Below are 25,989 nucleotides of genomic sequence, written 5' to 3' on the forward strand. Positions count from 1 at the left end.
TATTTCTCAGGCTTCCATTTGAAAGAGGGAACACTTAGTATGGTGAAAAGGAAACATTAAATTTTATCAAGGTAGCTTTTTAAAGAAACCCGGTTGTTGCTATCATTCTTTAAAGGGTAAGACAAACTAGTTGAGGTTTAGTATTTGTTATACCTAGTGTTTTTTATGTAGGTCACATTTCAGTTCAGTATTTTATATAGCACTCTGGGATACTGAAGTAATTATGGTTTCTGCCTTAATGTTTTGTGTAAACCACAGTATCATTTTGCTTTAAAAGACTCAAAGTTTTAATGTGTTTGTTTTTTTCTTCTTCTGTAATATATTACATGTGGAGCATCCCTCATGCAAAAATCTGAAATCCAAAATCCTAAACTTTTTTTGTTTTTTTTCTGTATGGAGTCTCACTCTGTCACCCAGGCTGGAATGCAGTGGCACAATCTCGGCTCACTGCAACTTCTGCCTCCTGGGTTCAGGCAATTCTCCTGCCTTAGCCTATCGCGTAGCCAGGATTACAGGTGCCTGCCACCATGGCCAGGTAATTTTTGTATTTTTAGTAGAGACGGGGTTTCACCATGTTGGCCAGGCTGGTCTCAAGTGATCTGCCCGCCTTGGCCTCCTAAAGTTCTGGGATTACAGGCGAGAGCCACTGTGCCTGGCCATCCTGAACTTTTTGAGCACTGACATGATGCCACAAGTAGAAAATTCTACACCTGACCTCGTATGACAGGTCACAGTCAAAGTGCAGTCAGAACTTTGTTTCAGGCACGGAATTAGTAAATATATTATATAAAATTACTTTTAGCCTATATGAAACATGAGTGAATTTTGTGTTTAGACCTGGATCCCATTCCCCAAGATATCTCATTATATATATGCAAACATTCCAAAATCCACAACCCTTCTGGTCCTAAGCATTTCAGGTAAGGCATGCTCAACCTGTACCAGTTATACTTATGATTGAAGGCCTAATATCTGGTCAGAAATCAACATCTAATTATTATATTATTTTAATGAAAAAAATTTTTTGTGGTAGTTAACTAGGAATGTAAATTACTAAAAAGGATTGCTTATAATTAATAGAAATTGCATACAATTTTGTGGAGTTGCAGCTTAAAATGGATTAGAAAATTTCCAGTTTTGTTTTATATTTTGAAATAAATATTTAACTGGTTATCTTTCCAGTAAGTACAAGGTGGACTGTGCATGCCTCAAAGAAAACCCAGAGTGCCCTGTTCTAAAACGTAGTTCTGAATCCATGGAAAATATCAATAGTGGTTATGAGACCAGACGGAAAAAAGGAAAAAAAGACAAAGATATTTCAAAAGAAAAAGATACACAAAATCAGAATATTACTTCGGATTGTGAAGGAACGACCAACAAAATGAAGAGCCCAGAAACTAAACAAAGAAAGCTTTCTCCACTGAGACTATCAGTATCAAATAATCAGGTACTGAACTCTGCTCTCAATGAAATTGAATAAACAAAGGAAAATAATCTGTCATATTTTATCCTCTTCTTTGTTCTATGTATAATTGTTTAAAGTATTTTTAAGTCCATTCTGTCATTTAATGAAGTATTCATAAGTGTAAAATACAGGTTCTGCTAGAATTTGTACAGTATTTGTTGAATTATTAAGAAACAGCTCAGCAAGCAAATCCTTGCAGAATTGCAAACAAGATTTTCCTAAGACTAGATAACTTTTAAAAATCTTCTAGATGGCACTTTATGTTCATAATAAATGTTCTTATTTAAAGTCTTAAGCTGCAAAATTTTCTTTCTTTAAACATGTGGATGCTGGTAATCTTATAAATTCTATAAGCATGTCACAATAACAGCAAGTAAAATTTTTGAGAGAAAATTCACTAAGAACATATAAGGTAATTTTGGGGGTAAAGTTTGGCCAAAGTCTACCTGCCCCACCAGTAAATATATTGTTATATGTCCTCTATAAACAAAAAACAGGAGGGATCATTAAAATGTGAAAATTAAGTAAGGTTTTGCTCATTTCCGGGGGCCTATCTTCTAGAAATGATTTCCCTTAAACTTTCAACTGAACAAACACTTATTGAGCACTGGGTATTTGTGGGTTTTTCTGAAATAATTTATATGTTTATGTTTTGGGAACTCTATAAATATAAGGCCATGCTACCATATTTGACCTATATTGATAAAAACTTGATTGGCTAAAATTTAAAAAGCGAAAGTATTTGATTGCACAATTTTGAAAAGTATCTTGAATTAGGAAACCAGTTTTAAATGTCTTAAATAATTTAAATAGGCTGATGTGTACATGTTGAATTTGTTGTGGTCGAAAGACATTAAAATAGTTTAATGTCACTAGTTGTATAGATGGAATAATAGTTTGTATAAAGAAGTCATTTCCATTTTTCAGGAACCAGATTTTATTGATGATATAGAAGAAAAAACTCCTATTAGTAATGAAGTAGAAATGGAATCAGAGGAGCAGATTGCAGAAAGGAAAAGGAAGATGGTAAGTTGGGAAGCCAGTAGTTTGGGCTTAGTGACAGCTGCTCTGCATATGGTAATTGTTGCTGCCTTTACATGGGCTTTTACATTATTCTTTGAAGTTAGCGAATGATGTGCCATTGAGCATTTTTATTTGGTTTGGTCATTACCATTTAAATAAATTCCACTAATCTTGTATTTTTATTGGTTGTTCATTAGAGATTTAAGAATGTATGACATTTAAGAAATATGAACATTTTGGAATAACTATTAATATTTTAATAATTCCATACTGAACTATTAATAAATTTTAATGCCACAATTACTGTTCAGAATGTCTTTTATTAGCTAAATGTATCCTCTCATGATTTGAAATATAATAAAAGCAGAAATTTAAACCTTACTATAGCACCAAATAAATTGCTTATGCAAAAAAAAAAAAAAAAAACCTACCAGTGGTAGCTATTTCTACAGTCTCACACTGCTATCGTACAATAAGGTTCTCATTAAAATAAATTTAGGATATATATTCCTTGTACTATTTACAAATCTTTTATCTGTATAAAAATTAGGACAGGATATTTTCTTACAAATTATGGTAATTTAGCATTTGATCTGTCAGTGAAGGTAATTTAGCATTTGATATATCAGCCAGTTAAGAAAATATGGTATACTTTCCATGCCCTAAAATTTGAAAATGACTTTACAGACTGACTGATGGCCTTATGATAGGTGCTCCCCATTCCCCTTTACTTTGTATGGTCCTTTGTGTCCTGTTTTCAGGGTTTCTATGTTGTATTCCATGGACTCTCACGTCACATATTTAAGGGTGGGATGTTTGAAAGTTTGGTCATTGTTGGCTGGGAGTGGTGGCTCACACCACTTACTTTGGGAGGCCAAGGTGGGTGGATTACCTGAGGCCAGAAGTTCAAGACCAGCCTGGTCAACATGGCAAAACCCCGTCTCTACTAAAAATACAAAAATTAGCCAGGCTTATATTCCCAGCTATTCAAGAGGCTGAGGTGGGAGAATTGCTTGAACCTGGGAGGTGGAGGTTGCAGTGAGCTGAGATCATGCCACTGCACTCCAACCTGGGTGACAGAGCAAGCCTCCATCTCCAAAAAAAAAAGTTTGGTCATTGTTGACCTACTTAATATGTGCCTGTTTGTATCACCTTGATAGTTTTCTAATATTGATGAATTATTGATACTCAAAATTCTGAAAACAATAAAGAACAGTTTCAGAGCCTTAGGATTTTAGGAACACTGGTCTGTTGAGACAAGGTAGTATTAGAAGAAAAGCAAATAGAAAATATTAGAGGAGTTTATAAAGGAAGAATTCTTGTACCTAAAGGGATTATCTTGAACCTTTTTTGAGATTCAATTATATATAAGTTATGTGTGCCTTTTCAAGTTACCTATGGCTCTTTATTGAGTATTGATTTTTAGTATTGTTCTGTTTATTCTTCAACTGACACAGCCTTGTGCTGGGAATTTTTAGGAAACCAATTTAGAATATTACTTATTTCTGTGTGTGGCATGTGTCTGGTGGGAGGAACCTCTTCTGTAACTGGCTTTAAGGGCTGTAGCGACCACTTTGGAGAAAAAATGAAATAAAAAAAATCATAGGCCAGGCATGGTAGCTCACACCTGTAATCCCAGCACTTTGGGAGGCTTAGGTGGGAAGATCACTTCAGCCCAGGAGTTAGAGACCCACCATGGGCAATATAGCGAGACCTCATCTGTACAAAAAATTTAAAAATTAGCCAGGTGTGACAGTGCATGCCTGTAGTCCCAGCTATTCAGGATGCTGAAGCGGGAGGATCACTTGAGTCTAGGAGGTCAAGGCTGCACTGAGCTGTGATCCTACCACTGCACTCCAGCCTAGGTGATGACAGAGTGAGATCCTTGTCACAAAACAAACAAAAACAGAAAACCAGTGGGGGTTTGTTTTTTGCCCATAAATACAGTAATTTTATTCAGATTGAATTCTGTTTAAAAACATTTGTATGGGGCTACTTTAAATATATATTCTTCTGTAAATGCTGACAATGTTAGTGGATCTTAGAACATCCTCATTTCCAGATGCCAGAAGAAAATTGGATATTTGCTGGGCGCGGTGGCTCACGCCTGTAATCCCAGCACTTTGGGAGGCCGAGACGGGTGGATCATCTGAGGTCAGGAGTTCGAGACCAGCCTGACCAATATGATGAAACCCCATCTCTACTAAAAATACAAAAAAGTTAGCCGGGCATGGTGGCATGTGACTGTAATCCCAGCCACTTGGGAGGCTGAGGCAGGAGAATCACTTGAACCTGGGAGGTGGAGGTTGCAATGAACTGAGATCACGCCATTGCACTCCAGCCTGGGCAACAAGAGCGAAACTCCATCTCCAAAAAAAAAGAGAATTGTATACTCAATGTTAAACTTGGTGGAACTTAGAAAATATATATGTATATTGGCTTACTTACTTGGAATCCATTTTTGGTCCTGATTTTGCTTATTAGTATGCTATAGTAAGATGAAGAATACTTCAAAGTTTTTATATCCATTTTAATATATTCTGCCATCTGCCACTAAGGTGGATATGAAACTGAGTATTTTTCATGAGAATAAAATGTGGAAAACTTGCAAAGTATAAATGTCTTTAATTTGGTATTTCGAAAGGATATGAAATTAAAATCTAAAAATCCTTGGCTCCTGACCCATAGCTCTCCAAGTCATCGCAATTGTTACTTCTAATTGGTTCATTTGCTTTGATGTTTGCATTACAGAATTTTTTGATGTAGTCAAATAAGCAGAATGAAAAATCATGCATCCTAGGATTCCTAAGCAATTAGTAGAGTTCCCCACCCCCAAGTATTAGTATTATATTTGGTTTTGAAAAGTTTAAAATGAATCACCTTTTATTTTCCTAGTCTTGATTTTTATATTGGTTAGATTAACATCAGTAGTCAGAAAGATAACGTCAAGTCAAAAAGTGACAAAGAGGGACAACTAAAACTAGGTAGAATAAAGATGGTAGCATACTACTCTTGAGAAACTTATGTCAAACTGATTTAAATTTCCACCTGTGACAAGATAGACTTCCAAACCATTATGGAGATACAGGTTGAGTATTACTTTTCCAGGACCAGAAATTTTCCAGGATTAATATTTTGGAATATTTGCACTGCACTTACCAGTTGAACATCCCAAATCCAAAAATCTGAAATGCTCCAATGAGCGTTTCCTTTGAGCACCATGTTGGCCATCAAAAAGTTCTGGATTTCAGAGCATTTCAGATTTAAGATGTTCACCTAGACTCGGTATCATGTATATTTATCAGATTGGAATACGACGAGTCAGTAATAACATCCTCCCAGATAAACTCCATGTAATCACCAAATTTAAATGTACAGTAGTCCCTCCTTATCTGCAAGTTTGCTTTCCCAGGTTTCAGTTACCCACTGAGGTTCACAATATTAAGGTATTTTGAGAGAGATATCACATTCACATAACTGTCATTACAGTATATGGTTATAATTGTTCCATTTTGTTATAGTTACATATGTATAGCAAAAAACAGCACTGTATATATAGGGTTCAGTACTATCTGCAGTTTCAGGCATGCTTTGGTGGTCTTGAAATGTATCCCTTGTGAATAAGTGGGATCTACTGTACTTCACCCTATCCTTTTGTAGTACAGCTTGAAAAATACAAAATTGGCAATTTTAACCTGTATACATAATTTCATATACCACTGATTAAAATCATGCTGAATTTCCAAAAAGTGCACTAGGGTATTTATGTATTTTGGTTGTTGGCTTCATTTTTTTAAATGAGAATGGAAGATAAGGCAGTGTCTCTGCTTTTAGAAGTATTCACAAAAATAAATACAACTCAGCAATAAGTGAAGGAAATATAAATATGATACATAGCTTATAGCTGGGGAGAGATCAGATTGTTTCATGAACTCTAGGTAATACATATTTATATTTATGTATATTTAATATATTTTTGTATTTATATTTATGATGGATCTTTTGAGTAGGGTTTAACCAAATACAGGTTAGCTTATGACAAAGTTTCATGGAATGTATTTTTCCAGGGGGAAATCCTGGAGAGAGCTGTAAATATATTTGGTTGGGATTATAGGCTGTTTTTGGAGGAGGAGAGGGCTACTAGGGAGATAAAGTTGGCTATAGGTCACACAAAATACTCAGGGATGAAGATTTCATGAAAGAATATTTATGTGGCCAAGATGGAAGGCCTTTTCATTTCCAGTTCCATTACCTCTACCCCCTTTTGGCCTTTTGGATTTTTCTTTTATGAACATTTTCTTTTTCCTTCCATGATATTTTGTCTTTTTTTTCCTTAAGAAGTTCTTACCGGCTTTTACAAAAGCAAATTTGTGGCTAAGTTATGTGGAACTGCATGGTTATTGTACGTTAGGAAAATCTTACCATAAGCCCAGTAGACTGAAATACAGTAGACTGTTTATACTCACTAGACTCCAAAAACCAGGGCACTACTGAGTGTCCTCCTAGTATATTTGTGGAGGTGGGGCTAGGTGGCTGTAATCTTCTCATATAAACAGTACATGTGGAAGGGGATTAGATACTGGGGGGTATACCTGTAGCTTAAAGTGATCATTTTAAAAGCAGCAAACTTCTGAAAGATTTAAATACTAAAAGAGACTTGTTGCTGGGCTTGGTGGCTCCCGCCTGCAACCCCAGCACTTTGGGAAGCCAAGGTGGGTGGATCACTTGAGTCCACGAGTTCGAGACCAGACTTGGGTGACATGGCAAAACTCCATCTCTACTAAAAATACAAAAATTAGCCAGGCATGGTGGCACATGCCTATAATCGCAGCTACTTGGGAGGCTGAGGCACGAGAACCACTTGAACCCAGAAGAGGAGGCTGCAGTGAGCCAAGATGGCATCACTGCACTCCAGCCTGGGTGACAGTGAAAGGCTCCAAAAAAAAAAAAAAAAAAAAAAGACACTTCCTCCCCCATTTATAATGGCATGAAAACTGTCTCCTTTGTAGTTTTAAAATATTTCCAAAATAATTTTTCATAACCCTCATAATGTACTTTGGGAATACAATCTTGGTAATATTTGATGGCCTATATTATCAGATTGCTTAAAATTGAGTCCACAGAAGATGATTCAGTGTGGTCTTCATATTTAAAAGGATGGACATTTGAGAAACGGTGAAAGGGTGTGACAAGGAAGTCACGTAGGCAAGAGATTCCTGGACTTGTCAAGCAGGTATTATAGTCTAGAATTTTTATACCACCACAACATAAACTTCATGAGGGAAAAAACTTTCAGTTTTATTCATTGTTGTAGCCCTAGCTCCTAGGGGAATAAAAAATGGTGGGCAAAAAAGTAGACCGTCAATAAATGAGCTAACTGAATGTTTATAACAACCACTTGAGGAAAGATAGACAGATATAGGCCCATGAATGTGAACTGAATGAAGCTTCCCTGTAGTTCAGGTAATGGATGATCTGGAGGCCTTGCCCTGAATTGTGCAGGATTCTCCACAATTTTCTCGGCTTTCATCCTTCACATCAAGTATTCCACGCAAGTATAATTTGAGATGCTTTGTGAAAAAGAGCCGTGACCAGTTTACTGTGATAAGCACTATACTGTATTCTTCCTTTTCAGATTCCCAGTGTACATGTGTTTAAAAACTTGACACAATTGTCAGATTTTCCTAAACTTGTATACCCTTGCAGTTTCTTGTGGATAACACCTTTGACCCCCACAGAGTGTTACTCAGTGGAACAGACTGTGGGAAAACACTACAGAATCCATGCTGTTACTAAATGTCTTTAGGAAAACTTGACTGACTTCATTTAGAAAATCACTTTAGAAGATGCAATGCTTTAATAATAAAATAGGATAAGTTTGTTGCCAGAAAAGTCATCTGGTGACAGGATTTGAGATGTTATCCAACTCCCTGTTCTGTCTTCCGTTGATGCTGATTTTTTTTGTAAGGTCCTGTTTTCTCTAATTGTAGAGACTGGGAATTTTATTTCTAAAGATAAGTAATTAATGACATTGTGGTGTTAGTGAAAGGGAACCTGTTTATTATTTTTTTCATTTTTTTTGAGACGGAGTCACACTCTGTCGCCAGGCCTGGAGTGCAGTGGCACAATCTTGGCTCACCGCAACCTCTGCCTCCCGGGTTCAAGTGATTCTCCTGCCTCAGCCTCCCAAGTAGCTGGGATTACAGGTGCCCACTACCACGCCTGGCTAATTTTTTGTATCATTAGTAGAGATGGGGTTTCACCATGTTGGCCAGGCTGGTCTTGAACTCCTGACCTTGTGATGATCCACCCACCTCTGCCTCCCAAAGTGCTGGGATTACACGCGTGAGCCACTGCGCCCAGCCACCTATTTTTATTAGGTACTCAGTTCAAACAAAATGAGGTTAATCAGCTTCAACTGCCTTCTAATAAATTCAAGATTTCCAAAATTGTTGAAATGCTTCCAGTTAGTTACATGTCTTTAAGTAACAGTGATACGTGCTTGACATAATGTACACATGGTTCTTACTCATTTAAAAACAATGTGAGTGCTTGCCATTTGAGATATCGGATGAGCCAAGAAGGAAAGGTCACTGCTCTGGAAAAGCTTTCGTAGAGAATGGGGTAGAGGAAATAACAAACGAGTATCAAAATAATAAAGAGTGCCATGAGTATAAATTCCATCATCACATGATAGAGGAAATGGAGACACCACACAAGCCATACGTGTTATTTTGGAATGATTTTTATTAGTAACAAATAATCTTACCCATCTTTTTAGATTTATAAGTTTATCTTTGTTATATAAAAGGGTAACAAGTTTTTTTGAGCAAGGAATCATTTAATTTCTCTATTTCAAGACCAAAGAAGAATAGGGTGATTTTGTAGGTGGGCTCTGGCTTTCCTTTTCCTATTTTTTTTTTTTTTAGATAAAGACAGGGCCTCGCTCTGTTGCCCAAGCTGGAGTGCAGTGGTATGACCAATAGCTTACTGCAGCCTCCAACTCCTGGACTCAAGCAATCCTCCTGCCTCAGTGTCTGGAGTAGCCTGAACTACAGGTGCATGCTACCATGTTCCACTAATTTTTTTTTTTTTTTTTTTTTTTTTCCTGAGACAGAGTCTTGCTTTGTCACCTGGCTGGAGTGCAGTGGCGCAATCTCAGCTCACTGCAACCTCCACCTCCCTGGTTTAAGTGATTCTCCTGCCTCAACCTCCTGAGTAGCTGGGACTACAGGCGCATGCCACACCTGGCTAATTTTTGTTTTTTTAGTAAAGACAGGGTTTCACCATGTTGGCCAGGATGGTCTTGATCTCTTGACCTCATGATCCACCCTCCTCAGCCTCCCAAAGTGCTGGGATTACAGGCATAATAAACCACTGCGCCCAGCCTAAATTTTTTTGTGGAGATGGGAGTCTTGCTTTGTGATGGGGATATTATTAAGCAGACTGCTTATAGGAAATTACAGTGCTCGGTATTTACTCTTGGAAAACCATAAACTAAGACATATGTCATAAAAACAATGTATAGATTTCATGGGAAATCTATCGAGTTTAGATTATATAGCACAGGTGTTAGGGGCTATGGAAAGTCTGCAGGGGTTAATTAGGAATCCTAATTTCTCTATCTCCAGAGTCAGCTCTAACTATCTCAAAGAATAAAACTTATTTTTCAGTTAGAGCTATAAAATGGGTGGCAGATTTTGTCTTTAAATAGGTACCATATACATGGCTGTGTCAAAGAATGTACTGTATGTAATGGTGACGAGAAAAGCTGAACGACGTATGACCTTTAAGAAATTAAAAATAAATGTAGAAAATCAGGCATGTTTATGTTCCAAAATATTTGTGTATTTTAAGATAAAGCTAGGTTTAAAGCTGTTAGGAAATGTTTAATGCTTAAGCTTTATTCTTACCCAGCTGTAGTAATGTAGGAAGAGTTTTGCTTTATGTAGCGGCAGTAATTGGAAAGAAGAGTAATACAGAAACCAGGAAACCTGCATAACCTGCATAATAATTATGGCTCTGCTTTTGAATGAGTCACTTGATACACATGGGCTTTGGTTTCTTCAGCAGTATTGGACCACATTATTTTTTAAGATCCTGATCAACTCTAGAAGACTGTGAACCATCTCTAAATACAGGATTTTGCTCTGACTATAAATTAGCTGTAGTGTTTACAGGGGAGTTTGATTTTTTAATTGAATGTTTATATCATATAGTTTTATCTCTGACCAAAACAAGAAAATATTTCTTGTATCCCAAACAAGAAAATATTGGACTATGTCACACTCTTTTGGCATAAATTCATATTTACCTTAGAACACCCAGGATAATCATACTACAAAAAACATCTTCCTTGGGTGCCCACCTGTGGGTAGTTTTTTCTTTTACACATACAATGATTTTTGCCAAGACAAGTTTGTTTCTTCTGGAAAAATGTATTTTCCCCAAATTTTTTATTTTAAATTTTTTGAAAAGAAATAACCATAGTAATTAATCCCTCCTCTCCAACCAGGTTCATCAGGTAAAGCGCAGTTTGGGAAAATGATCTTTTTAGTTACTCCAAATTTCTCCTCTTCTAAATTCAGGGTTTTAGAGAAGCCCTGATAAAAACGGTTTTACAGAGAACCACACGACAAAAAGGGGTAAAGGTAATTTAAAAGCCCAAAAATAAGGAATTTTGTAAGGAAAGAACTCAGCTGTAAAACTTTCAGTGCCAGTGAACAAGTAGAACCATCTTTTGCATGTGCTATTGTAGTGTTTGCCCGTCCCAGACTAGGAGAAGTGAGATACAGATATGTAATCCATGAACAAAGAACCTTACCTCTTTGGACCTCAGTTTCCTCAGAGTCATGTTTGCAATATGGAAATCTGCTGTAACAAATTAGAAACTTAGAAGTGTTATTAGAGTACTTTTGTTGACATAGTATTTTGTTCCCTTGCTGAGTGTAACAACAACAACAACAACAAAAATATAGGAACAGGTAAACAGTAGTTTCCAAAGTGTAGGTATCTTGAGGCTTGAATCTCTGCTGATAATTACTGGAACTAAAGCTCCAATATTGAGAAGACTGTGGCATCCAGACCTTGAGTTTCTGATCTTTCTTCCTCACATCGATGTGTAATAAAGGAGGAAAGACAAATGGATCTGAGCCTCAGGACCTGGTTCTTTTCATTTTAAGAACTGGACAGTTGATGGATGTGGTTCCTGGCTCTGGTTTAGAGCTGAAGCATCTGTCAAGGCTCTGGGTCTTACTCTTAATGTTCTCTTTGGATAGAGAACTGATGCTCAAAGGAACACTTGGCTGTTTCTCAGTCCCTGTCTTGAATTGTCAGTGAAGACAGGAAGAGCAGAAGGTAGAGGAATACTTTATAAGAATTACAATGGAGGGCAAGAGGGCTAAAGTAGAAATAATAATTAACATACAAAACGCCCACCATTTTCCAACTACTGTTTGAAAACCTCGTATTTTCTGTTGGAACCAAATAACAACTCAGAGAAGTTCAAGTTTTATTACCCACATCTTACCGTCTCAGAAAGGTTAACTTGCCTGGAGTCACAGAGATACTTACCAAATGAGAATCATAATTTTTAAATGCAAGACTTTACCTCACAACATCCTGCTGCAGTATGCCAATAATATACTCACTCAAGTGCATGTGAATTTTACCTTTTCAACATATCATTACCTTAGGGATTTTGGATCTTTTTTTAAAAGGCTGATTTCTGTATTATTAAGAGAAAAGATTTTCGGTTTGGTAAAACGTAATTTTTGAGGCTTTTTTGTTTTGTTTTACCCTTATCATTAACACTCAGTCATCCAAGTGTTTCATGAAATATTTGCAATAACAGGGCTTACCAAGATGATGGGAATTCTGAAAGGTCTTCAATGAACAGAAATGTTTTTTCTCCCCATATCCACCAATAATAGAAGTAGTTTGCTAATAGTATCATAGCAATTATTTTTTACATTTATCACAAACATTTGGACTTAATTTTACTTTTGAGCAATGATATTTATGATGTCACTTAAAATTTAAATTTCATAGACAAGAGAAGAAAGAAAAATGGAAGCAATTTTGCAAGCTTTTGCCAGACTTGAAAAGAGAGAGAAAAGAAGAGAACAAGCTTTGGAAAGGATCAGCACAGCCAAAACTGAAGTTAAAACTGAATGTAAAGATACACAGATTGTCAGTGATGCTGAAGTTATTCAGGTATTATTTATTCAGGTCGTTTTATTTTCTTAAACACTTGAAAATAAAATGTCTATACTTGCATTAATTACTTATAAGGAATTTAAAATAATGTCTATTAGCTTTTTAATAGCATTTTTCAGATCCTATGGGAGTTTCAGCTTGAGATAAAAGACTATATATTATCTCTGTTCTTTATTATATATCAGAATTCAAAAATTGTGGAAAGTTGGCTTCTGAAGTAGAATAATGCTATTATATTTAAACTTTATATATATGTAGTATAAAAACTTCCATTCGCTTGTATTTTGAATTAGGAACAAGCAAAAGAAGAAAATGCTAGCAAGCCAACCCCTGCCAAAGTAAATAGAACTAAACAGAGGAAAAGTTTTTCTCGGAGTAGGACTCACATTGGACAGCAGCGTCGGAGACACAGAACTGTCAGCATGTGTTCAGATATCCAGCCATCTTCTCCTGATATAGAAGTTACTTCACAACAAAATGATATTGAAAATACTGTACTTACAATAGAACCAGAAACTGAAACTGCACTAGCAGAAATAATTACTGAAACTGAAGTTCCAGCACTTAATAAATGTCCTACAAAGTACCCCAAAACAAAGAAGGTATGATTCTAATGAATGTAAGAACTGTTTTTCTAACAGTTTCTTATATTAATTATATTGGTGTTTTAAAAATTGGATTTTTAAGACCTCATAATAAACAATGAAGCAGTTTTTATACTTGCAGATTTTTTAACTAAGAATGAGAATTCCAAAACTGTAAAATTAATACAAATGTTTGCATTACTGTGAAGATAAAGTTACATTCAGTTTATCAGGACTTTTATGGTATTGCAATTCATGATTTCTTTAAATAAGTTTGTCTACTTTATGTACAAAATATATACTTCTCTGAAACTGGTTTTAGATGTGTTATCCTTTATATTTTTATAAATTTCATTGTATAGGTAGATTATAAGAATTAAATGTGAAGAAATTGATTTCCACAGAATGTACTATGAAAATTTGTAAGAAAGAGTAGTTTTAGGTGTAATTATTAATAAAAATCTCTGAAACACTACTGTCAGACTTAAGCAATTACGGTAAACAACCTGAGCTTTTTCAGATCAGAAATAACAGAACATCCTAATGAAGCTGCTCTTTGTCTCCCACTCTGACTAGAGTACAGCAGATTGGGGCAGAGATACTAAAGTGTGGTCATCCTTATGCTGTTTAGGGGTAGATCATGAATGTATACTTCTCACACACTTTACTTTGAAATTTCATTTATTCTGTCTTTGTTCTTACCTAATTCAGTACAGTTTGTAGGCATGCTGCTAAACCATGACATGTATGTTTAGTAAAATTCTAGTATGAACCCAGGATTATATTTTAATAGCACAAGTTAAATAATTTACTTGCCAAAGTCGCAGGTTTCATTAGAGACAACCTAAACACAGTTGTTTCTAATTAAAAGTGTACTCTCCTTACTGCACCGCCATAGCTTAAGCAACCCAATATTTGCCTGTAACAATGGACAAAAAAATTCTAACTTTGTAAAGTGAAAAGAAAAAACCTCAGGCTTAAAAGAAGTGAAACTACTTTCTCAATTACAAATATGACATAATGCCTACCTTTTATTAAACTTTTAACAAAGTTGTGGTACTATAAATTTATTTAAATACCTGGTCTGAGATGTAGGCTTCTACATCCTATCTGATTCTCTTAAAAAGCCTCTTTTGCCTGCAGATTTTGTTATTTTAAACAACATAACTGTTTGACAGAGTACCAAATTATCATGATTTCCCCTAAAGGCCTCATTCAGTTTAATAATACATGTCACTTTTTCTGTGCCAGATACTGTTCTAAGAGCTTTATGTATGTTATTGAACTTTTAATCTTCATAACGATCCTATTTGTAGAACTAGGTTCTATCACAACCCTTCTTTTACAGATAAAGATTGAGATATAAAAAAGTTACTTAACTTGCTTATGGTCATAGTGTAAATGGCAAAGCCAGGATTCACCCTCCTGGCAGTCTGGCTTCAGACTCCATGTGTTTCACTACTGCAGTCCTAGGAATGGAGTTCTATATACAGAGAGGGACAGAAAAGATGCTAAAATGTTTATAGTGGTTACCTTTGGAAAAAAGGATGGGTAGATTTTTAAAATGTGTGTGTTTCTGTGTGTGTGTGTATATACATATGCACATTTATATATAAGTTCTGTACATTTTTTTTTTTTTTTTTTTTTTTTTGAGATGGAGTTTCGCTCTGTTGCCCACGCTGGAGTGCAGTGGTGTGATCTCGGCTCACTGCAAGCTCCGCCTCCCGGGTTCAAGTGCTTCTCCTGCCTCAGCCTCCTGAGTAGCTGGACTACAGGCGCGCACCATCACAACCAGCTAATTTTTTTGTATTTTAGTAGAAACAGGTTTCACCATGTTGGCCAGGATGGTCTCCATCTCCTGACCTTGTGATCCACCTGCCTCAGCCTCCCAAAGTGCTGTGATTACAGGCGTGAGCCACCACACCCGGCCATATTTTCTATAAGTTACATTTACGCTTGGAAATTAAAATATCATTTGCTAACTAGATAACAATATGAATGGTTACTCTTTTTTTTAAAGTAGTAATTTATATTTCAGGGTCAGGTATATTCATATAGCCAATAGAGGCTGTATTATGTATGTTGTAGATCAGAGAATCAGCAGAATTAATGACTATGAAAAATTTCAAAGCACAAGAACCTTAAGAGATATTCCAAACCCCTTAAATCAGGGATTGTCAATGGTGACTTTTAAATATATATGTATCGTGAGCCAGGTGTGGTGGCTTATGCCTGCAATCCCAACATTTGGGGAGGTTAAGGTGGGAGATCACTTGAGCCCAGGAGTTCAAAACCAGCCTGGGCAGCATAACGAGACCCTGTCTCTACAGAAAATTAAAAACAAAAAAATTAGCTGGGCATGGTGGTGCACACCTGTAATCCCAGCTACTTGGGAGGCTAAGGTGATAGGATGACTTGAGCCCAGGAGGTCGAGGCTACAGTGAGCCATGATCACGCCACTGCACTCCAGGCTGGGCAACTCACCCTTTCTCGAAAAAAGTACTGTGCGCTGTCCTCATCTCCAAGAGATTCTGATGGGCAGCTATTGTAGGAAAACACTGCCTAAAATCAGATTTTTCTAACAGATGGAACATCATATACCTATAATAGAAGCAGTAGTAAACCTAAATTTAGTGTGTTTAATAAAATGGTACTGACGTGTCTCTAGTTGTAACTATATTAAAAAGCTTGGCTGGGCACGGTGGCTCACACCTGTAAACTCAGCACTTTGCAAGGCTGAGGCGGGAGGACTGCTTGAGCCCAGGGGTTGAGACCAGCCTGGGCAATATAGCGGACCTTGTCTCTACAAAATACTTTAAAAATTAGCCAGGCGTGGTGGTGAGCGCCTTGTCCCAGCTACTCGGGAGGCTGAAGTGGAGGGATCACACCTGAGCCCAGGGGGCAGAGGCTTCAGTAAGCCGAGACTGCACCACTGCACTCCAGCCTGATGACAGAGATATCTTGTCTCAAAAAAAAAGTAATATAAATTTCATGTAATGTAAATATTTAAAAAGCAACCATATGTTTTGTTCTACAAAATAATTGGGTAAAAAGTTTCAGAATAACAGTAGATAACTAAGAAATGTAAAAGGACATACTGATATTTTGATCACATATGAATGATTTAAATTACCCAATTTATCATTTTAGATAATACACCAATTTCAAATCTGATATTAGAATATTCAAAGGAGAATTTGGAATTACATATGTAATAATCCAATTTTTTTCTTTTCTCTAGCACTTGGTTAATGAATGGTTAAGTGAGAAGAATGAGAAGACAGGAAAACCTTCAGATGGCCTTTCAGAAAGGCCTCTACGCATAACTACAGATCCTGAAGTGTTAGCTACACAACTCAATTCTTTACCAGGTCTCACTTACAGCCCCCATGTATACTCCACTCCTAAGCATTATATTAGATTTACTTCACCATTCCTTTCAGAAAAAAGGAGAAGAAAAGAACCTACTGAAAACATTTCTGGTTCATGCAAGAAGGTAAACTTTTCTTTGGAAGTAAAAATGTAGAATGAGCCAAATGCCAACTCATTCCTTACTACCATCCATGGTAGTGAAATGCTTTTGGAATCGGCTCTGTATTTACAGGCTATATAAACAGCTACAAACTGATTTCCTGTTCATTCATGTATTCTGTTTTATTCAGCGATGGTTGAAACAAGCTCTGGAAGAAGAAAATTCAGCAATTTTACATAGATTTAATTCACCCTGTCAAGAAAGATCCAGAAGTCCTGCAGTCAATGGTGAAAATAAAAGCCCACTACTATTAAATGACAGCTGTTCCCTTCCAGGTAGAATTTTTTTTTCAGAATTTTGGTTTGAGAAATGTGGCAGGGCATACATACAGCTTTATAACAGGCATATTCTAGTTACTGGTATGCACTTTAGAAGAGAAGCACATTGTTGTATAGATTTTCTCTTTTCTATCCTCTGTATTTTTTGGCTGAAGATACCAGTTCACAATACCACGTATGCTGGGGTTTATGAATATTTAAAGGCTTCTGGACTGGCTGCTTTTCAGACAGACAAGGACTCTTACAAATCAGTTAAAGTAACATCGGTACTTGTAAGATACTTTGAGACCCCTAGGCCTATAATCCCTCCAGGCAAGGTAATGCTTGCTAACTGGGGAGAGAAGGGGGGCACTGCTTCATGTTAGTACCATTTTTTTAAAACCTTGAAATTCAGTTTTGGGGTAAAAGTCATAACTGCCATTGTTTATATTTTATCTTTCCCAGAATGTGACACAAACAGATTTTAACAAATAGCAACAGTGTAATTTCTTACAGATTATTATTTCACCAACAGATTTAACTACACCACTAAAAAAACGAAGATTTTATCAGTTGCTAGATTCGGTTTACTCAGAAACCTCCACACCTACTCCTTCCCCGTATGCTACACCAACTCACACCGATATTACTCCTATGGACCCATCTTTTGCCACGCCTCCACGGATAAAATCAGATGATGAAACTTGTAGAAATGGTTATAAACCCATATATTCACCAGTTACCCCAGTAACTCCTGGTACACCAGGAAATACCATGCACTTTGAGGTGAGAAATTTTAATGGAGAAAAAAAATTCAACACTTGGGGGGATGGAATTTCTTTTCAGAGCTCTTTCCCCTCCTTTAACAACTAGTGTGCTGAGAATACAAAAAAAAGGTTGTAAGAAACTAAAAATCAGAAAAATTCCTTTATATGAATTTAGATGTTTTTATTTTTACTAAAATGAGCATAACTTTCATCTTGTTGATGTACACAGTAGACTAAATGTGTGTATCAAATTGATCTTAAAGCAGTCTTATTTGGGGAATGGAAATAAACAGGAAACAAGATCTAAAACCAAAGTCTGTATATTTTTCATTTTGTTTTCATTTCTATAATTATTATGGATATACTTACGTATTTTTAAATTTTCAATTCTAATTCTTTCTTTATATACAGAATATTTCTTCCCCAGAAAGTTCTCCAGAAATAAAGAGACGCACTTATAGTCAAGAGGTAAGAAGTTAACTTAAAAAGGGTGAATTGGTAGTTTTTTTCCTATTACATTGTTTTCCTTAAATTACTGGTAAATTTTGAAACAAACAGTCCCAAGATGTGATTATTTGTGTATTTTTTTTTAATTTGTAAACAGGGATATGACAGATCTTCAACCATGTTAACATTGGGGCCTTTTAGAAATTCCAATTTAACTGAACTGGGTCTGCAAGAAATAAAGACTATTGGTTATACGAGCCCTAGGAGTAGGACTGAAGTCAACAGGCAGTGTCCTGGAGAAAAGGAACCTGTGTCAGACCTTCAGCTAGGACTCGATGCAGTTGAGCCAACTGCCCTACATAAAACCCTGGAAACGCCTGCACATGACAGGGCTGAGCCCAACAGCCAACTGGACTCGACTCACTCTGGACGGGGCACAATGTTTTCTTCCTGGGTAAAGAGCCCTGACAGAACAGGAGTTAACTTCTCAGTGAACTCCAACTTGAGGGACCTGACACCCTCGCATCAGTTGGAGGTTGGAGGAGGCTTCCGAATAAGTGAGTCAAAGTGCCTGATGCAGGATGATACTAGAGGCATGTTTATGGAAACAACTGTGTTTTGTACTTCCGAAGATGGGCTTATATCTGGTTTCGGACGGACGGTTAATGACAATTTGATCGACGGGAATTGCACACCCCAGAATCCACCACAAAAGAAAAAGGTTACAAATTTAACAATTTATAGTCCTTTTAATAGTTTTTTTTTTTTCCATAATACTACTGAGGGGAATTGTTAGTTAGATGTATTATGTAAGGCATTCTTAATTTAGTTATTAAAGTTACATTTTTAATATTTTTAAACCTTTGGTAAATGCTGGCTTAATTAGAAAATGTTTACAGAAAAGTAAAAAAATTCTAGTAATATGGGAAATCCTTGTAAGCAGCATGGTTTCAGAAAAATCTCAAGATGATTTATTTCACCAAATGAGTATTTTTTAAAACTAGGAACTCCCCAACCAAAAACACAGACTTGAATAATATTTGTGTTATTACCTTTATTGTACATTGAGCAAGCACCCTTGTATAGAGGAAATGCCTCTTTCCTCATCTATAATATCTATAGTATTTAGGCCATGGATGTAAGAGTGTTTTTATTTTACTAATAGTTAATGTATTAAATATTAAGTTAGTTCCCTGATTTCCCATTATTTGGTTGGCAGACATACTGAGATAATTAGAATGCCTTATTTCAAAAGAAACTATAGCACTTATTTTGTTAGTAGGCTTATTGCTTTGCAAGTCCAAGAATTTTCGTGATGTGTGCTTTTAATTTTTATAACAGAGTCCAGTTGGCAACTTTGTGGGAAGCAATGTAGTATAGTGGAAAGAGCACGGGCTTTCAAGTAAGACCTAGGTTCGAATCCCGGCTCCAACACTCACCAGCTGTGTGACCTTGAGTGAGTGAGTTACTCAATTTCCTCATCTATAAAATGGGGATGATAATATACCTATTTCATAGGGTTGTTGTGAGGATAAATGAGATAATGTATGTAAATCATCTAAGTACAATGCCTGGAATATAGTAGGCATTTGGTAATTGTTAATTATTTGTTCAGAATCAATTAAAATAATTTTCCTAATGTAAATATAGTAATTCTCTTTAGACAAAAAAGAATGCATTGGTTCTGACATAAAAAACAAGAATAAAAGATTTGCTTTTTCTCATCTTTCTTGCTTAAGGTTTCTCTATTAGAATACCGTAAGAGACAACGTGAAGCTAGGAAAAGTGGCTCTAAGACAGAGAACTTTCCACTCATTAGTGTATCACCCCATGCAAGTGGAAGCTTGAACAACAATGGTGATGGCTGTGCCAGCAGTAATGACAATGGGGAGCAGGTGGACCACACTGCTAGCCTACCTTTACCAACACCAGCTACAGTTTATAATGCCACATCTGAAGAAACTAGCAATAACTGCCCTGTTAAGGATGCTACTGCTAGTGAGAAGAATGAACCAGAAGTTCAATGGTAAGCCCATTCTGAAGTATGCTACTCTGGAAAAAACAAGCTTTTGTTCAAGTATTCTTCCTATTTGTTGTTCTCCCAAGGCTAAGCTGATAGTGCTTTGTGGTCACAATTTTAAAAGATTCTCTCTGCTAATAGGATTTTAAGCCAGCTGTGTATGGCCTGTGTTCTTAAATGTCGATGGTATTTATTCGTTGGTAATTTATTCATACTTTACACACACATATCCTCTCCAAAGAATTTTTATCAGAGTCAACAATTCTGCAGACTTCCTTTATAATCCCTACCAGTTACCTTGAAAGAACAACCAGGGTTAGTGCTTCTTCAGAAGGAATAGGAGCAGCTGCATATAGGATGGATCTTGGCAAATGGCAGGCAGCCACACTCACTTTGCTCCTTGGTCCCCTTTCCACCTGAAAGCATGCAATCCTGATAGCGGTTTGTTAGGGGCATGTTTTGGTACCTTTGGTAACCTGAAGTGACATTCTCAATGTCGATGTATTATCTTCAACTCCTTGCCTTCTTTTCACCAATAAATTGCTGGAGACAAAGGAACTGAGTCCTTCAAATAAGGATAATAATCTCAGTTCTGGGAGCAGTCAGCAAAATAAGATTAACTTTTTTTTTTTTTTTTGAGTTGGAGTCTTGCTCTGTCGCCCAGTCTGGAGTGCAGTGGCGCAATCTCGGCTCACTGCAAGCTCCACTTTCCAAGTTCAAGCGATTCTCCTGCCTCAGCTTCCCGAGTAGCGCCCGCCACCATGCCTGGCTAATTTTTTTTTTGTATTTTTAGTAGAGACGGGGTTTCACCATGCTGGCCAGGCTGGTCTCAGACTCCTGACCTTGTAATCTGCCCACCTTGGCCTCCCAAAGTGTTGGGATTACAGGTGTCAGCCACTGTGCCCTGCCAAGATTAACTATTTTCAAAGGTTAACACCAAAGTATTTTCCCAGTAGATCAAAAGCCTTGGTCTGACAGTACATGTTGACTATGAAGCAACAATGTAACTAGTAGTAGTTTCTTTCAATAGAGGATAATGTGATTTTTCTTTGAAAGGACTGCCTCAACTTCAGTGGAACAAGTCAGAGAAAGGAGTTATCAGAGAGCTTTACTTCTCAGTGATCACCGAAAAGATAAAGACAGTGGTAAGTTCCTTCACCAGAAAGTGGAATCAGTTAATCACTCTGCATCCTCGTTCTTTGCAGCTCTAATGTTCTCTTTGGGTCTGCTCTGCTTCATCTCTAGGGGGAGAATCACCATGTGTCTCATGTTCACCGAGTCATGTTCAGTCTTCACCTTCATCTCATTCAAATCACATACCCCAGTTGCAAGCTAAGGGCCCAGTCCCTTCTTTCAGTGAACTTATGGAAGGTCAGTAAGCAGATGACCGATAATGTTATTCTTAACACATTTTAAAATCGGACAAGAGAGTCTTTATAAAAAGTTGGTTTGGATAGTAGAATGTATGTTGCTTTGTGGTGGTAAAACAGTGTTTATTGTGTAATTTTATACTTACTATAGGTTTCTTCTGCTTTATAGACCCTGATCCTGAAAATCCAGAACCCACAACTACGAATGAATGTCCATCCCCAGATATTTCTCAAAATACTTGTAAAAGTCCTCCAAAAATCAGCAAGGTAATAACATTGACCTTTCGATGGGTTCCAAAGGACTTTAGGTTGAGTGCAGAAAAGCTGATGGTTATAATATGCAGTGTTTTTCTGCTGTATCAAGTATCAATTTGTGACTTCTGGACACTTTTCCTGTCAGAAATACTCAATTGTGTTTACTACTGTTTGTTCTTCTTACTGAACATGTGATGGATAACTCTGAGCAAACATTCAAGTTTTCTAAGCACACTTCAACAGCTTACATTTTCTTCAAATGTTCCACCTCTATTCTAGTGGTGTCTAGGAAATTCATAGCCTTGTCATGAAATCCTTAACCATCCAATTATCTAAAAACAAAAGGTCATTTTATCATTTAAAAGGAATGACATCTTCATCCTGGTTCATGAAGATGTAATAATCTAGTATGGCATGTAAATCATTGGAAACTAAAGACAAGGAATGTGAGATTTATCTTTTTTTGATGATTGACATTTAAACAGTCTTATACTTGGTTTATTTATATCTGAACAGTGTACAAGGAAAATGAAAAGGTATTAAAAATCAAAATGGTTTGAGGGAGCAAGTGCATTTACCCAAATCAATTTATCCTTAGGTTGGGTATAGAAATTTCAATTATAAAATTGAAACTTGCTATTGGAGTTCTTTCAGAGTGAGGCTCAAAAACAGGTTTCATTGCTTAGGGGTAAAAAGGCAGAATAAAGTTAAAGAAAATTATTTCCTCAACTTGTCTTCAATAAAAATTAACCCAGAGAATTCACTTTAAGCTCACGCTCAGAACTTTTTGGAACAACTGAAAAATATTTTGGAACAACTGAAAAATATTGGCCTTTTAACATCCCAAGCCTCCATAATTGACGTATCCAGGATGTTATTTCCTGCCCCCCATTAAAATTAATATTTAGGTAGTATTAAATACCAACAAGAATAAACCTCAAGGTACACAAAATGTTCCTTGAATGTATATAATTTGTTTTCTCTTCATAGCCTGGTTCACCTGGATCTGTAATTCCTGCTCAAGCACACGGGAAAATATTCACAAAACCAGATCCGCAATGGGACTCCACAGTTAGTGCATCCGAAGCTGAAAATGGTGTTCACCTAAAAACAGAGCTCCAACAAAAACAGCTATCAAATAACAACCAAGCACTTTCAAAGAATCATCCTCCTCAGACACATGTTCGTAACTCATCTGAGCAACTTTCACAAAAGCTGCCTTCTGCACCAACAAAGTTGCACTGTCCTCCATCACCTCACCTAGAAAATCCTCCAAAGTCATCCACGCCTCACACACCTGTACAGCATGGTTATCTTTCACCAAAGCCTCCTTCACAGCAGTTAGGATCTCCCTACAGGCCTCATCATTCACAGTCACCTCAAGTTGGAACACCTCAGCGAGAGCCTCAAAGAAACTTTTATCCAGCAGCACAGAACCTTCAAGCCAATACTCAGCAGGCAACTTCTGGAACATTATTTACACAGACACCCTCAGGACAATCTTCAGCAACATACAGTCAGTTTAACCAACAAAGTCTGAACAGCACGGCACCACCCCCTCCACCTCCTCCACCTCCTTCTTCGTCTTACTATCAAAACCAGCAGCCCTCTGTAAACTTTCAGAATTATAATCAGCTCAAAGGTAGTCTTTCTCAACAAACTGTGTTTACATCAGGACCAAATCAAGCACTTCCTGGCACCACAAGCCAGCAAACAGTTCCAGGACACCACGTGACTCCAGGGCATTTTTTGCCCTCTCAGAACCCTACCATTCACCATCAAACTGCTGCTGCCGTAGTCCCCCCTCCTCCTCCACCACCACCTGCTCCAGGACCGCACCTTGTACAACAGCCGAATTCCCATCAGCAACACTCTGTAGCACATGTAGTAGGGCCTGTTCATGCGGTCACCCCTGGGTCGCATATTCATTCTCAAACTGCTGGACACCACTTACCCCCACCCCCACCCCCTCCTGGTCCTGCCCCTCATCACCATCCACCACCCCATCCATCCACAGGACTCCAAGGTCTACAAGCACAACACCAGCATGTTGTAAATTCAGCACCCCCACCACCCCCTCCGCCGCCACCTTCCAGTGTTTTGGCTTCTGGGCATCATACCACATCAGCTCAAGCCTTACACCACCCACCTCATCAAGGACCTCCACTTTTTCCTTCGAGTGCTCATCCAGCTGTACCACCGTATCCCTCACAAGCTACACATCATACCACTTTGGGACCGGGACCCCAGCACCAGCCTTCTGGAACAGGGCCACATTGTCCATTACCTGTCACAGGTCCTCATCTCCAGCCCCAAGGACCAAACAGTATTCCAACACCTACTGCTTCAGGGTTCTGTCCTCATCCTGGCTCTGTGGCCCTGCCACATGGGGTTCAAGGACCTCAGCAGGCATCTCCAGTGCCTGGACAGATTCCAATTCACAGAGCACAGGTGCCACCAACATTTCAAAACAATTACCATGGGTCAGGGTGGCATTAAAATGGACTCCAAAAACATTTTTTTAAATGTTCTGTAAGATAAACTGTATATTTCATATGTACCTGTTAAGGTACTTTTTAAAGCTTGTACATGAACCTTTGTATAAAAAACACCAGTGCTCTTTCGTTGTATTTTTTTCATTTTTGCTTTTTAAAATTCCTTTAAAAAATGTGCTGTTAAGCCAGTATTAGGTATCTTTATTTTGTAAGTGAACATTCCAGCTGTTTTTTTCTGGCAGATCTGATGCTGATTTGATGCTGTATGATCTTTAAATTTTATTTTAGTTAAATTCATTTAGTGAATGTTCTATTATTTTATACATACACATTAAGTACTCAGCTAAGTAATGGCACTATGAGGATTTTTTTTTTCTTTCCTGTCAGCAGCAGTTCTGTGAATGCATCTTAGGTATAAAAATGCAATACAGATTTTTATATTTTGGTGTGGACATGGCTCATTTTGTTTTACCAGTTATTTGCAAGCAAAATGTAATTTAATGTATAGATGATTTCTAATGTCTCCTGACAAACTGTAAATACTGCATTTCTTTTGCGTATATAATTGCTTACAGCTTTTCTCATTTGATATATAGCATTGTACATATGACAAGTCTTTTGCAAAACTGTGTGATCTTTGTGAAAGTAGTGCAGTATATGACCTTTAATTTCTTTTTTATTTTAAATATACTGTCACATGGAAGCACTGGTTGGGCATTTTAATTCATGTTAATAAATCACAATTATGTCAGTTTTACCAAATTGTCCTGTACAACTTCTAAGATCGGGATCTGTGTGTTTCTACAGAAGAAGTTCTAGTTTTCAAATATAGATTGTAAGGAGCCTTCAATTTTCTTTAGCGACTACTACCTCAGCAACAGGAGGCAGCAAGGGGCTGTTCCTGTGGTGGTTTCTGTTTGCATTTTTGCAGGAGCCATAGGAAACTACTGAAATGATTGTGCTGGGTAAATTAAGGATCTGGCATCATACAAAATGAAGCCAGACCACTAATGCATTACAGTAGTTCTTGAATACAAGGTACAACAACTGTTTGTTTGAAAATATGGGTAGTTTGCCCAAAACAAACAGGAAAATTTGTCTTGGGTGTAAAAACTAAAGAAAAAAGGCATTATTCCTAGATCTCTCAGTGAAATGAAAACGGCCTCTTAAGTGAACGTTTTTATTGCTAAAATATAAAATGCTAGTTATTATTAATCTTCAAAAAATTAAAAATTTCCCAGCCTTTGTCTTCTACCTCTGAGGAGGATTCAGTAAGTACATCCAATAATAATGATACTGTTTATCAACATATTTTTCATCATCCAATTACCTGACATAATTTGGCACAGGATACAAATTCTGTGCATCAGAGAAAGTAAACACTAAAATGACTGCGTGACCTCATTCAGTCATGTTTTTACACTTTGAACTTCTATTTCCTTTTGAAAATTAGCTAATGATGGTACATTAACGCAGCTCACTTAGGGCTCAATCCTAATCACAGCTTCAAATTTTAGAAGAACATATAGGCAAAGTTTGCCATCCTCAATTTGTCC

General features: G+C 37.1%; 1 protein-coding gene across 8 annotated transcripts in view; it reads left to right on the forward strand.

The window, feature by feature from the left end:
• Window positions 1-25,195, forward strand: part of KMT2E (lysine methyltransferase 2E (inactive)) — a 104,397-nt gene extending 79,202 nt beyond the window's left edge. For 7 of the 8 annotated variants that reach the window (XM_055392560.2, XM_055392564.2, XM_019030905.4 and 4 more), the window contains 14 exons: window positions 1,183-1,447; window positions 2,393-2,491; window positions 12,539-12,703; window positions 13,000-13,308; window positions 16,532-16,786; window positions 16,953-17,097; window positions 17,615-17,865; window positions 18,258-18,314; window positions 18,451-19,014; window positions 20,033-20,319; window positions 21,370-21,458; window positions 21,559-21,684; window positions 21,853-21,950; window positions 22,929-25,195. In XM_055392560.2, the coding sequence (XP_055248535.1) occupies window positions 1,183-1,447; window positions 2,393-2,491; window positions 12,539-12,703; window positions 13,000-13,308; window positions 16,532-16,786; window positions 16,953-17,097; window positions 17,615-17,865; window positions 18,258-18,314; window positions 18,451-19,014; window positions 20,033-20,319; window positions 21,370-21,458; window positions 21,559-21,684; window positions 21,853-21,950; window positions 22,929-24,437 (4,219 nt within the window). In that variant the 3' untranslated portion in view covers window positions 24,438-25,195. The remainder of the gene's footprint in view (window positions 1-1,182; window positions 1,448-2,392; window positions 2,492-12,538; window positions 12,704-12,999; window positions 13,309-16,531; window positions 16,787-16,952; window positions 17,098-17,614; window positions 17,866-18,257; window positions 18,315-18,450; window positions 19,015-20,032; window positions 20,320-21,369; window positions 21,459-21,558; window positions 21,685-21,852; window positions 21,951-22,928) is intronic. The other variant, XM_055392567.2, reaches the window with a different exon arrangement.
• The last annotated feature ends 794 nt before the right edge of the window (window positions 25,196-25,989 follow it).

The sequence above is a fragment of the Gorilla gorilla genome, chromosome 6 (assembly GCF_029281585.2).
Source record: "Gorilla gorilla gorilla isolate KB3781 chromosome 6, NHGRI_mGorGor1-v2.1_pri, whole genome shotgun sequence".
Lineage (NCBI taxonomy): Eukaryota > Metazoa > Chordata > Mammalia > Primates > Hominidae > Gorilla > Gorilla gorilla.